The 14,412-nt window shown below is 45.1% G+C and overlaps 1 protein-coding gene across 1 annotated transcript; it reads left to right on the top strand.

The window, feature by feature from the left end:
• The first annotated feature begins 11,702 nt into the window (after nt 1–11,702).
• LOC109418600 (uncharacterized) lies at nt 11,703–13,507 on the top strand. The gene is made up of 4 exons (XM_019692805.3): nt 11,703–12,056; nt 12,117–12,293; nt 12,365–12,655; nt 12,729–13,507. The coding sequence occupies exons 1-4, from the start codon at nt 11,756–11,758 to the stop codon at nt 13,421–13,423; spliced, it is 1,464 nt and encodes a 487-aa protein (XP_019548350.2). The 5' UTR covers nt 11,703–11,755; the 3' UTR covers nt 13,424–13,507.
• Nucleotides 13,508–14,412: the final 905 nt, after the last annotated feature.

The raw sequence follows: 14,412 nt of genomic DNA, 5'->3' as shown, positions 1-14,412 counted from the left end.
GAATAGTCAAGGAATTCACTCAGGGAATTCCTGGAAGAGTACCCGAAGGAAATCCCAAATTAAACTCAGAGGAATCCCCGAAATCCGGAATGTACGTGAAGAAAGACCAGCAAAAATCTAAAGGAATTCTTGGAGTCGAGATTCTCGAACGAATCCTCGATGAAATTCATGGAAGCATCCCCTGGTATGTTCTTCAAAGTATTCTTGAAGGTATTAAAAGAGAAATTCTTGAAGAGAGCCCTGGAGAAATTTCTAGAGGAAATTCCTTAAGGAAACTGCGAAGGATTCACTAGAAGCACCTTTGAAAAAAAAATGGAAATATTCTTGAAACTTTTCCTGCAGATCTCCTAGAAAAATCTTCACAGAAACTCGCATATAAAAAAAACAAAAACAAAACCCTGAGGGAATCTTAGCATCCGTGAAGGATTTCCTCGAGGCATCGCTGAAGCAATTACCGAAAAAAATCTGAACGAATTGCTACAGCAATCTGAGAAGGAATCCCGAAGAATACCAAAAAAAGTCGTTGAGTAGGTGTTCTTGAAGGTGTTCTTAAAGAAAACAACGAGTAAGTTCTGGAGTTTCCCACCTCTAAATCTCAATATTTTTGGCACAAACTCAGAGGTTTCTCTTTTTGTGTCATTTGAATTCAGAAGATCTTACGAATTCCAGATTTCAAAAACTTTTTAAAAATAAGCCGCAGCAGTGTGTAGTGACTTTTAAAGATAAACTTATTCCAGAAAAAAGGAGTGTATTTAGAAAACTTTCTTCCACTTTTAAAATAGATTTTTGAAAATACTCGACTTTTTCTTTTATATGCGAATGTTGAACACACCTCAATCTGTCGTTCATGTTCGGCCTTTACAAAGTGGTTTTACTCCTCTTATAATTCTTCATCAGCATCATCGTAAATAATACATATACATTCATATCAAGCCCGTCTTTTCAATAACTAAAACACTTCAAAGTTCTTCATCCATTCGATGCAGACAAGATAACTGCCGTATAGGTTACCACCTATACGCCTGTCAACATTTGATTCCTACAGCACCTGGTCCATTATGAAGGGTCATTGTTCGAAAGCGAGCCTAATTTGAATAATACGTTCAACTATTGAACTCATAACAGAAAAAAAAAACTTTCCACCCCGGGTTTCTAAGCTGAATAGACATGAACTTTGTTGTATCAACAACGAATGAGCAGATCATTTCGCTGCATGATCCCTTCTCTGTTGAAGTAAATGACGTTGTTCAGATTTCAATTGTAGTATGAATTTCAAATTTATACCGCCTTCAAGTGTAGGTATTCCACTCTCAAGCTGGATGGGCTGGGCAGTATCGAAGACGCAGTTCAATGGCCTCCCCATCCCGAGCCTAGGTATCTGTCTCAAGTTCCACGCCCTAGCGTGCCCCTACGGAACGGACGTTTCCAGACGTAATGCACATAAGGTCGGGTGTGAAGTAACGTCAACTCTCCTTGCTTGCACTACACCTTCCCGCCGTATCTGGAATGAAGAATCGTTTTGTTTGGGTTTTCACCTTAAGATGCTGCGGACACTTTTACGCATCTGGTGGACTCTTCGCCACCATCTCTCGCCCTCGTCATCCGTCGTCAGCAAGTGTTGTTTTTCCTAACTCGAAAATAGAAAAACCGTTTCCGAAAAAAAAAGCTTTTGACGCCTGATTCATTGTGTTATTTTTATTTTAGATATTTTTTCGGCGCTCGGAGGTGTTTCTTTTGTGTGAAGATAGCGCGTAGGATATTGTACACCACATGATGTGGAGAGCAGTGCGAGCAAATATTAGACCCGTATAAATAAATGCACCCGACTGGCTGGCTGATGTACCATCCGTCGTCCGTCGTCACCGCGTCGCGAGAAGAATTCATTTGCGGGAGTGTGATGCATTCTGTAAGAAGAGGTACACACTGTGGAGCGGATAAACATGACGGTGTGAAGATACGCCCGCCGCCGCCGGTGGGTGATAAAAGTGTGTACCTACAAAACAGTTTACAATTTTGACGCTGCATGACGTTAAGTGGACGTCAATTACGGTAAAGATGTTTGGTTTTAATTATTACTAGCCGTAAGTGGTTTTGGTTGAACACTGGAATCACGTCCCATCTGTTGACTCGGAGCAATCACAGTAACTGGATAAAAGTAGTTAGTAGGCAAACACCTGTGTGAAATGGTTCAATGTTTAATGAAGATAATATTGTGCAGTTAGTTATTTCCAAGAACGATGACACAATTGAAATTTATTACAAGTTTTTCATAAGCTACTCTTTTTGCCACCAGGAGAAAGTACAAAATTTCTTCAAGGCCTTTTTCCAGGGACTCCTCCAGAGATTGCTTTTGGGGGTTTCGGGGATCTCTCTAGGAATACATCTCTAAGAAATTCTCCTGGAATTCATCCAGGAGTTATTCTTGGACTTCTTGCTGAAATTCCTTCTAAAATTCCTCCTGAAATTCCTCAATTAATTCTTCCTGGAATTACTCTAGGAAGTTCCTCCAAAAATTGTGCCATAAATACTTCTAAGATTCCCCCAGGGAATCTCCCTGGAATTCCTCTACGAATAACTTTTGGAATTGCTTCAGGAATTCCTCCTGGAATTCAACCAGGAATTTCTCCGGGAATTCCTCTAGGAATTCCTCCTGGAAAACCTCCTGAAATTCCTCCAGGAATTATTCCTGAAATTCCTCCAGTAACTACTCCTGAAATTCCTCCAGGAATTCCTCCTAGAATTCCTCCAGAAATGCCTCCAGGAATTCCTCCAGAATGCCTCCTGATCCTGAATTCCTCCAGAAATTCCTCCTGGAATTCCTCCAGATTTCCAGCTGGAATTCATCCAAAATTCCTCCTGGAATTCCTCCAGAAATTCCTCCTGGAATTCCTCCAGGAATTTCTCCAGGAATTCCTCCAAGAATTTCTCCAGGAATTCCTCCAGAATTCCTGAAAGAAAAATTCCTCCTGGAATCCTCCAGATTTCCAGCTGGAATTCATCCAAAATTCCTCCTGGAATTCCTCCAGAAATTCCTCCTGGAATTCCTCCAGGAATTTCTCCAGGAATTCCTCCAAGAATTTCTCCAGGAATTCCTCCAGGAAATCCTCCTGGAATTCCTCCAGGAATTCCTCCTGGAATTCCTCCTGGAATTCCTCCTGGAATTCCTCCTGGAATTCCTCCAGGAATTCCTCCTGGAATTCCTCCAGGAATTCCTCCTGAAATTCCTCCAGGAGTTCCTCCTGGAATTCCTCTAGGAATTCCTCCTGGAATTCCTCCAGGAATTCCTCCTGGAATTCCTCTAGGAATTCCTCCTGGAATTCCTCTAGGAATTCCTCCTGGAATTCCTCTAGGAATTCCTCCTGGAATTCCTCTAGGAATTCCTCCTGGAATTCCTCTAGGAATTCCTCCTGGAATTCCTCCAGGAATTCCTCCTGGAATTCCTCCAGGAATGCCTCCTGGAATTCCTCCCGGAATTCCTCCTGGAATTCCTCCCGGAATTCCTCCTGGAATTCCTCCCGGAATTCCTCCTGGAATTCCTCCCGGAATTCCTCCTGGAATTCCTCCCGGAATTCCTCCTGGAATTCCTCCCGGAATTCCTCCTGGAATTCCTCCCGGAATTCCTCCTGGAATTCCTCCCGGAATTCCTCCTGGAATTCCTCCCGGAATTCCTCCTGGAATTCCTCCCGGAATTCCTCCTGGAATTCCTCCCGGAATTCCTCCTGGAATTCCTCCCGGAATTCCTCCTGGAATTCCTCCCGGAATTCCTCCTGGAATTCCTCCCGGAATTCCTCCTGGAATTCCTCCCGGAATTCCTCCTGGAATTGCTCCCGGAATTCCTCCTGGAATTCCTCCCGGAATTCCTCCTGGAATTCCTCCCGGAATTCCTCCTGGAATTCCTCCCGGAATTCCTCCTGGAATTCCTCCCGGAATCTCTCCTGGAATTCCTCCCGGAATTCCTCCTGGAAAACCTCCTGAAATTCCTCCAGGAATTATTCCTGAAATTCCTCCAGTAACTACTCCTGAAATTCCTCCAGGAATTCCTCCTAGAATTCCTCCAGAAATGCCTCCAGGAATTCCTCCAGAATGCCTCCTGATCCTGAATTCCTCCAGAAATTCCTCCTGGAATTCCTCCAGATTTCCAGCTGGAATTCATCCAAAATTCCTCCTGGAATTCCTCCAGAAATTCCTCCTGGAATTCCTCCAGGAATTTCTTCAGGAATTCCTCCAAGAATTTCTCCAGGAATTCCTCCAGAATTCCTGAAAGAAAAATTCCTCCTGGAATCCTCCAGATTTCCAGCTGGAATTCATCCAAAATTCCTCCTGGAATTCCTCCAGAAATTCCTCCTGGAATTCCTCCAGGAATTTCTCCAGGAATTCCTCCAAGAATTTCTCCAGGAATTCCTCCAAGAATTCCACCTGGAATTCTTCCAGGAGTTCCTCCAGGAATTCCTACAGGAATTCCTCCAGGAATTCCTACAGGAATTCCTCCAGGAATTCCTACAGGAATTCCTCCAGGAATTCCTCCAGGAATTCCTCCAGGAATTCCTCCAGGAATTCCTCCAGGAATTCCTCCAGGAATTCCTCCAGGAATTCCTCCAGGAATTCCTCCAGGAATTCCTCCAGGAATTCCTCCAGGAATTCCTCCAGGAATTCCTCCAGGAATTCCTCCAGGAATTCCTCCAGGAATTCCTCCAGGAATTCCTCCAGGAATTCCTCCAGGAATTCCTCCAGGAATTCCTCCAGGAATTCCTCCAGGAATTCCTCCAGGAATTCCTCCAGGAATTCCTCCAGGAATTCCTCCAGGAATTCCTCCAGGAATTCCTCCAGGAATTCCTCCAGGAATTCCTCCAGGAATTCCTCCAGGAATTCCTCCAGGAATTCCTCCAGGAATTCCTCCAGGAATTCCTCCAGGAATTCCTCCAGGAATTCCTCCAGGAATTCCTCCAGGAATTCCTCCAGGAATTTCTCCAGGAATTCCTCCAGGAAATCCTCCTGGAATTCCTCCAGGAAATCCTCCTGGAATTCCTCCAGGAATTCCTCCTGGAATTCCTCCTGGAATTCCTCCAGGAATTCCTCCTGGAATTCCTCCAGGAGTTCCTCCTGGAATTCCTCTAGGAATTCCTCCTGGAATTCCTCCAGGAATTCCTCCTGGAATTCCTCCAGGAATTCCTCCTGGAATTCCTCCAGGAATTCCTCCTGGAATTCCTCTAGGAATTCCTCCTGGAATTCCTCTAGGAATTCCTCCTGGAATTCCTCCAGGAATTCCTCCTGGAATTCCTCCAGGAATTCCTCCTGGAATTCCTCCAGGAATTCCTCCAGGAATTCCTCCTGGAATTCCTCCAGGAATTCCTCCTGGAATTCCTCCAGGAATTCCTCCTGGAATTCCTCCAGGAATTCCTCCTGGAATTCCTCCAGGAATTCCTCCTGGAATTCCTCCAGGAATGCCTCCTGGAATTCCTCCAGGAATGCCTCCTGGAATTCCTCCCGGAATTCCTCCTGGAATTCCTCCCGGAATTCCTCCTGGAATTCCTCCCGGAATTCCTCCTGGAATTCCTCCCGGAATTCCTCCTGGAATTCCTCCCGGAATTCCTCCTGGAATTCCTCCCGGAATTCCTCCTGGAATTCCTCCCGGAATTCCTCCTGGGATTCCTCCCGGAATTCCTCCTGGAATTCCTCCCGGAATTCCTCCTGGAATTCCTCCCGGAATTCCTCCTGGAATTCCTCCCGGAATTCCTCCTGGAATTCCTCCCGGAATTCCTCCTGGAATTCCTCCCGGAATTCCTCCTGGAATTCCTCCCGGAATTCCTCCTGGAATTCCTCCCGGAATTCCTCCTGGAATTCCTCCTGGAATTCCTCCTGGAATTCCTCCTGGAATTCCTCCAGGAATTCCTCCTGGAATTCCTCCAGGAATTCCTCCTGGAATTCCTCCAGGAATTCCTCCTGGAATTCCTCCAGGAATTCCTCCTGGAACTCCTCCAGGAATTCCTCCTGGAATTCCTCCAGGAATTCCTCCTGGAATTCCTCCAGGAATTCCTCCTGGAATTCCTCCAGGAATTCCTCCTGGAATTCCTCCAGGAATTCCTCCTGGAATTCCTCCAGGAATTCCTCCTGGAATTCCTCCAGGAATTCCTCCTGGAATTCCTCCAGGAATTCCTCCTGGAATTCCTCCTGGAATTCCTCCAGGAATTCCTCCTGGAATTCCTCCAGGAATTCCTCCTGGAATTCCTCCAGGAATTTCTCCTGGAATTCCTCCAGGAATTCCTCCTGGAACTCCTCCAGGAATTCCTCCTGGAATTCCTCCAGGAATTCCTCCTGGAATTCCTCCAGGAATTCCTCCTGGAATTCCTCCAGGAATTCCTCCTGGAATTCCTCCAGGAATTCCTCCTGGAATTCCTCCAGGAATTCCTCCTGGAATTCCTCCAGGAATTCCTCCTGGAATTCCTCCAGGAATTTCTCCTGGAATTCCTCCAGGAATTCCTCCTGGAATTCCTCCAGGAATTCCTCCTGGAACTCCTCCAGGAATTCCTCCTGGAATTCCTCCAGGAATTCCTCCTGGAATTCCTCCAGGAATTCCTCCTGGAATTCCTCCAGGAATTCCTCCTGGAATTCCTCCAGGAATTCCTCCTGGAATTCCTCCAGGAATTCCTCCTGGAATTCCTCCAGGAATTCCTCCTGGAATTCCTCCTGGAATTCCTCCAGGAATTCCTCCTGGAATTCCTCCAGGAATTCCTCCTGGAATTCCTCCAGGAATTCCTGCTGGAATTCCTCCAGGAATTCCTCCAGGAATTCCTCTAGGAATTCCTCCTGGAATTCCTCCTGGAATTCCTCCTGGAATTCCTCCGGGAATTCCTCCAGGAATTCCTCCTGGAATTCCTCCTGGAATTCCTCCTGGAATTCCTCCAGGAATTCCTCCTGGAATTCCTCCAGGAATTCCTCCTGGAATTCCTCCAGGAATTGCTCCTGGAATTCCTCCAGGAATTCCTCCTGGAATTCCTCCAGGAATTCCTCCTGGAATTCCTCCAGGAATTCCTCCTGGAATTCCTCCAGGAATTCCTCCTGGAATTCCTCCAGGAATTCCTCCTGGAATTCCTCCAGGAATTCCTCCTGGAATTCCTCCAGGAATTCCTCCTGGAATTCCTCCTGGAATTCCTCCAGGAATTCCTCCAGGAATTCCTCCAGGAATTCCTCCAGGAATTCCTCCTGGAATTCCTCCAGGAATTCCTCCTGGAATTCCTCCAGGAATTCCTCCTGGAATTCCTCCAGGAATTCCTCCTGGAATTCCTCCAGGAATTCCTCCTGGAATTCCTCCAGGAATTCCTCCTGGAATTCCTCCAGGAATTCCTCCTGGAATTCCTCCAGGAATTCCTCCAGGAATTCCTCCTGGAATTCCTCCAGGAATTCTTCCTGGAATTCCTTCAGGAATTCTTCCTGGAATTCCTCCCGGAATTCCTCCTGGAATTCCTCCCGGAATTCCTCCTGGAATTCCTCCCGGAATTCCTCCTGGAATTCCTCCTGGAATTCCTCCAGGAATTCCTCCTGGAATTCCTCCAGGAATTCCTCCTGGAATTCCTCCAGGAATTCCTCCTGGAATTCCTCCCGGAATTCCTCCTGGAATTCCTCCCGGAATTCCTCCTGGAATTCCTCCCGGAATTCCTCCTGGAATTCCTCCCGGAATTCCTCCTGGAATTCCTCCCGGAATTCCTCCTGGGATTCCTCCCGGAATTCCTCCTGGAATTCCTCCCGGAATTCCTCCTGGAATTCCTCCCGGAATTCCTCCTGGAATTCCTCCCGGAATTCCTCCTGGAATTCCTCCCGGAATTCCTCCTGGAATTCCTCCCGGAATTCCTCCTGGAATTCCTCCCGGAATTCCTCCTGGAATTCCTCCCGGAATTCCTCCTGGAATTCCTCCCGGAATTCCTCCTGGAATTCCTCCCGGAATTCCTCCTGGAATTCCTCCCGGAATTCCTCCTGGAATTCCTCCCGGAATTCCTCCTGGAATTCCTCCCGGAATTCCTCCTGGAATTCCTCCCGGAATTCCTCCTGGAATTCCTCCCGGAATTCCTCCTGGAATTCCTCCCGGAATTCCTCCTGGAATTCCTCCTGGAATTCCTCCAGGAATTCCTCCTGGAATTCCTCCAGTAATTCCTCCTGGAATTCCTCCAGGAATTCCTCCTGGAATTCCTCCAGGAATTCCTCCTGGAATTCCTCCAGGAATTCCTCCTGGAACTCCTCCAGGAATTCCTCCTGGAATTCCTCCAGGAATTCCTCCTGGAATTCCTCCAGGAATTCCTCCTGGAATTCCTCCAGGAATTCCTCCAGGAATTCCTCCTGGAATTCCTCCAGGAATTCCTCCAGGAATTCCTCCAGGAATTCCTCCTGGAATTCCTCCAGGAATTCCTCCTGGAATTCCTCCAGGAATTCCTCCTGGAATTCCTCCTGGAATTCCTCCAGGAATTCCTCCTGGAATTCCTCCAGGAATTCCTCCTGGAATTCCTCCAGGAATTTCTCCTGGAATTCCTCCAGGAATTCCTCCTGGAACTCCTCCAGGAATTCCTCCTGGAATTCCTCCAGGAATTCCTCCTGGAATTCCTCCAGGAATTCCTTCTGGAATTCCTCTAGGAATTCCTCCTGGAATTTCTCCAGGAATTCCTCCTGGAATTCCTCCAGGAATTCCTCCTGGAATTCCTCCAGGAATTCCTCCTGGAATTCCTCCAGGAATTCCTCCTGGAATTCCTCCAGGAATTCCTCCTGGAATTCCTCCAGGAATTCCTCCTGGAATTCCTCCAGGAATTCCTCCTGGAATTCCTCCAGGAATTTCTCCTGGAATTCCTCCAGGAATTCCTCCTGGAATTCCTCCAGGAATTCCTCCTGGAATTCCTCCAGGAATTCCTCCTGGAATTCCTCCAGGAATTCCTCCTGGAATTCCTCCAGGAATTCCTCCTGGAATTCCTCCAGGAATTCCTCCTGGAATTCCTCCAGGAATTCCTCCTGGAATTCCTCCAGGAATTCCTCCTGGAATTCCTCCAGGAATTCCTCCTGGAATTCCTCCAGGAATTCCTCCTGGAATTCCTCCAGGAATTCCTCCTGGAATTCCTCCAGGAATTCCTCCTGGAATTCCTCCTGGAATTCCTCCAGGAATTCCTCCTGGAATTCCTCCAGGAATTCCTCCTGGAATTCCTCCAGGAATTCCTCCTGGAATTCCTCCAGGAATTCCTCCTGGAATTCCTCCAGGAATTCCTCCTGGAATTCCTCCAGGAATTCCTCCTGGAATTCCTCCAGGAATTCCTGCTGGAATTCCTCCAGGAATTCCTCCAGGAATTCCTCTAGGAATTCCTCCTGGAATTCCTCCTGGAATTCCTCCTGGAATTCCTCCGGGAATTCCTCCAGGAATTCCTCCTGGAATTCCTCCTGGAATTCCTCCTGGAATTCCTCCAGGAATTCCTCCTGGAATTCCTCCAGGAATTCCTCCTGGAATTCCTCCAGGAATTCCTCCTGGAATTCCTCCAGGAATTGCTCCTGGAATTCCTCCAGGAATTCCTCCTGGAATTCCTCCAGGAATTCCTCCTGGAATTCCTCCAGGAATTCCTCCTGGAATTCCTCCAGGAATTCCTCCTGGAATTCCTCCAGGAATTCCTCCTGGAATTCCTCCAGGAATTCCTCCTGGAATTCCTCCTGGAATTCCTCCAGGAATTCCTCCAGGAATTCCTCCTGGAATTCCTCCAGGAATTCCTCCTGGAATTCCTCCAGGAATTCCTCCTGGAATTCCTCCAGGAATTCCTCCTGGAATTCCTCCAGGAATTCCTCCTGGAATTCCTCCAGGAATTCCTCCTGGAATTCCTCCAGGAATTCCTCCTGGAATTCCTCCAGGAATTCCTCCTGGAATTCCTCCAGGAATTCCTCCTGGAATTCCTCCAGGAATTCCTCCTGGAATTCCTCCAGGAATTCCTCCTGGAATTCCTCCAGGAATTCCTCCTGGAATTCCTCCTGGAATTCCTCCAGGAATTCCTCCTGGAATTCCTCCAGGAATTCCTCCTGGAATTCCTCCAGGAATTCCTCCTGGAATTCCTCCAGGAATTGCTCCTGGAATTCCTCCAGGAATTCCTCCTGGAATTCCTCCAGGAATTCCTCCTGGAATTCCTCCAGGAATTCCTCCTGGAATTCCTCCAGGAATTCCTCCTGGAATTCCTCCAGGAATTCCTCCTGGAATTCCTCCTGGAATTCCTCCAGGAATTCCTCCAGGAATTCCTCCTGGAATTCCTCCAGGAATTCCTCCTGGAATTCCTCCAGGAATTCCTCCTGGAATTCCTCCAGGAATTCCTCCTGGAATTCCTCCAGGAATTCCTCCTGGAATTCCTCCAGGAATTCCTCCTGGAATTCCTCCAGGAATTCCTCCTGGAATTCCTCCAGGAATTCCTCCTGGAATTCCTCCAGGAATTCCTCCTGGAATTCCTCCAGGAATTCCTCCTGGAATTCCTCCAGGAATTCCTCCTGGAATTCCTCCAGGAATTCCTCCTGGAATTCCTCCAGGAATTCCTCCAGGAATTCCTCCTGGAATTCCTCCAGGAATTCTTCCTGGAATTCCTTCAGGAATTCTTCCTGGAATTCCTCCAGGAATTCCTCCTGGAATTCCTCCTGGAATTCCTCCAGGAATTCCTCCGGGAATTCCTCCAGGAATTCCTCCTCCAGGAATTCCTCCTGGAAGAATTTCGGTAAATTCCCTCCACGTTGTACTTCGAAGACTCCACTAGATATTCCTGCAGAAATTCATTTACGAATTCCTCCATGAATTATCATACCAATACTGCAGGAATACCTCCAGGAGTAACACTGATGAATTCTCCAGTGATTTTTCTACAAATTGTCGCAATAATTATTTGAGGAGATCTGCTCCAGCAATTACTTCAGAAGTATCTTCACCAATTCCTCTAGGAATTTCTGAATAGATTCCACCAGACATTGCTTTAGGAGTTCTTCTTAAAATCTTCTATAAATGTCTGCATGAATTCTGCCTATCTCCATAAACGCCTCCGGAGATTGCAACACCGAGTCTTTCAGGAGTTTTTGCAGAGATTTTTCTACAAGGATTTTTCCGAAAATTGTTCCAGATATTTCTCCAAAGATTCCTCTGAGATTTCATGCTAAGATTTAATCAGGAAATACATTTGGATCATCAAAAAGCTCTCCAAACAAGTATTACATGATCTCAACTCATTACGATTATATAGAGATTGTATAGATCTGATGGAAAACCTTTCAACCTTCCGTAACTCGCACAGTTGGCCACCACTGCCAGCACCACGCTAATTCTGAATACAAAAAGCGAGATTCTCCCAACGTGTTGTACAAAATACAACAGCGCGATCACTCGAGGATTAATGGAGTTCGAAATGCCCCATAAGTTCAGAAAATAAGTACACTATAAAGTCATTTTCGCAGCAAAGACAATCAAAAAACTCAGCAATAGGTATTATAATTTTTTGAACGTGCCATGACTGAGCAGAAGCGTTCATAATAAAATGTCATTTTTACTTATAAGAATTCACGGTACGATTTTTCGACAACCCTAAAAAGGAAGTAAAGGAAGTTTAAAGAGTGTTACATCATGTACATGAGTCAGGCAACATTTGTCACTATTGCTAAACATGAGATGCTGATAAGATGCACTTTAACTATTTCTCTTATCTACCTTATAAATGCAAACCACACCTTATTAATTAGTAGTCACTAGCGACGGTCTGTCCGCAGAGCATCCGATATGGCAAAAAAGTGTGGTATTGCAGTATTCTTGTTGGTTATAGTTTGTCTGAACTGTGTCGCATCTTTCAACGAAGAAAGCACCAAGCACAGAGAAAAACGATCACCAAGGCCTCAGTTTCCAAAATTTATTTTCGGTCAAATAGGCAAATGGATCCCCAAAATAGTAAATCAGGGCAAAGAAGTAGCCAATAAGGTTGAGCAATTCGTTTCTAAAAACCCGGAGAAAGCAGCAGGTATAGCTGCTGGTGCCGGTGTTGCTGGTGCTGTCATTGTTGATCAATTGGGACAGAAACGTCCACGTGAGTGTTCAAGCGGTGTTTAATATTGAGCTTTTGGTGATTATTATATTTTCTTTAAAGGACCGGGATGCCAAGTGCACATTAGACGTTTACAAGAAAAGCAACCAGTCTTCTTCAACGTTGGTGATCCTAGGTCGTTGATGATGCCCGTCGACGGAAATCTGTCGTGGGCTTCGGGGGAAAAGAGTTGGATCGCATGTCCTCCATCGGATGGATCACGTAATAGTATTAGTGGATGTTAGTAAGATACAGTTGGTTATTTTACGCCTAAAGATTGATTAAGTATAGCTTTCTCTTATATTTGTCAGTAAATCGAGTATCAGCTGAAATTGAATGTGTACTCGGAATAGCGTTTAAATATGTTCATGACGACTCGGCGCTGCTGATCACACAGGTTTCGTGCGATAATAGAGTGACCGGAAACGTACGAACAAGCCCTATTCCAAATCTGTGCCCAGCAACATACAAAGCAGTTGGATTTGATGTCCCTTTTCCCAACATTGGAAATCGATTTTTCGACCTTTACTACATTTGTTTTAACGAAACAGCTGCCACTACAATATATACTCGTCACACAGTATATGGGAATGAAATCGCACGTAAGCAGCAGCATTGTACAATACATTGTACAATACATTGCATATTTTCGACTACAGTATTGTTCAATTGCAGATAGGTGCACGTCATCTAGGCCATCCTTCAAAGTAGCAGGTTTTCCCCCAGAAATAGACGTGGAGACTGCATATACACAAGATGCTCAATTTGATAGGCTTACCGCTTTATTTGCAGCTGATTATAATCCACGAGGATCGGCGCGTTTGTACTACGATTTGAGCTATTTGCAAAAAGGGCATCTTACGCCGCATGCGGATGAGCTGTTCACCACGTGGCAGTGGTCGACATATTTCTTCATCAATGTCGTTGGCATGTGGGACTCAATCAACAACGGCAACTGGAAGTATCTGGAAGAAAGTGTGCGAACTCTTGCCGACAATTCCAAGAGAAATTTGAACATTTATACCGGAGCTTATGACACGTTATCCCTATGTTCCATGTGGGATCATTGTGTGGACTTTACTTTGAGCAACGGGCGAGTTCCTGTACCAAAATGGCTGTGGAAGATAGTGAAATCTCCGGATTTGGATGCCGCTATTGCTCTGGTTGTCAGCAACAATCCGTTCCTTGATGAAGATCCGATATGCGGCTTGGGTGGGCAGTCTCATGGATGGAATGCAAGTGTTGTTTCAAATGTAACCCATGGTCCTGTGAGCTACTGTTCGGTACAGGATCTGCGAAACGTGATTGGCAATATTCCGCTAGATGCGTTGGCTACCAATTTGTTGTCTTATGTAGTTGCATCAGGATAGTTTTATGGAATGGGATTACCGCAAAACAACCCTTATCATGTTGACCAAAGGAACAAGTAATAAATAACACAGTTTAATCAAGTATTTGAACGGCGTTGTCACTTTACATTCTTTTTTTTTTTTGCCTTTCTCGTACACTGAGTGTACTAGAAAGGCTATATGTTCACTCCAAAAATGACTTTTTAATATAAGCCTCGACACAAATACAAATTTTTATTGATTTATTTATTTGTCGTCAACAAAGAGTAGACCAATTTGTTACAATGAATATTACATATTTTTTCTTAAAAATTAGATGATATACAAATTAGTTCATTTATTTAAAACAGATATTGAGAGCTAGCTTTGCGTTTCGTGTTTAATGGATAGTATTGAAATATTTTCTTAGTTTTTCTTTTGTTAATGTAAAATCAATAATCTCAGAGTGTTTATTGTAAGAAACCATTATTTGATTTAGAGAACCAAATTTTGGATAGTTTGTGCGATGATTGTTTGTTATGAAAATGTTTCGATTTCGTAGTGGTTGAGATGGTATATAAAAACTAAGTTTAGATAACAGTTCGACTGAATTTATTCGATGAGCAACCAGATCATTAATGAATGAAACCATTGCGAACTCACGGCGCTCTTTTAAAGTTTGTATGTTTATTAGCATACATCGGGCTTTGTATGAAGGAAGAGGAAATCTTGTCCAGCCTAGTTTACCGAGTGCAAACGATAAGAATAACTTTTGTACAGATTCGATTCGCTCCTCGTGCGTGACGGAAAATGGTGACCAAACTATGCTGCAGTATTCTAGTATTGATCTCACATATGCAATGTATAAAGTTTTTATTGTATATGGATCGTGAAAATTGTAGTTTAAACGTTTGATAAATCTAAGCATGTTATTTGCTTTGTTAATAATCGTGTTGTAATGGTCGATGAATGATAGCTTTTTATCTAATACTACTCCTAAGTCTTTTATTATTTCACATTTTTCCACTTCC

This window comes from Aedes albopictus, chromosome 3, assembly GCF_035046485.1.
Source record: "Aedes albopictus strain Foshan chromosome 3, AalbF5, whole genome shotgun sequence".
NCBI classification, from domain to species: Eukaryota; Metazoa; Arthropoda; class Insecta; order Diptera; family Culicidae; genus Aedes; species Aedes albopictus.
The sequence above is the reverse complement of the archived record's forward strand: the minus strand, read 5'-3'. Positions and strand labels throughout refer to the sequence as shown.

Excerpts from the sequence above, each read along its gene's own strand:
- LOC109418600 (XM_019692805.3), top strand. The coding sequence starts at position 11,756 with ATGGCAAAAAAGTGTGGTATTGCAGTATTCTTGTTGGTTATAGTTTGT. Across the intron at positions 12,294-12,364 it reads ACGTAATAGTATTAGTGGAT|TAAATCGAGTATCAGCTGAA; the intron begins GTTAGTAAGATA and ends TATATTTGTCAG. Across the intron at positions 12,656-12,728 it reads ATATGGGAATGAAATCGCAC|ATAGGTGCACGTCATCTAGG; the intron begins GTAAGCAGCAGC and ends GTTCAATTGCAG.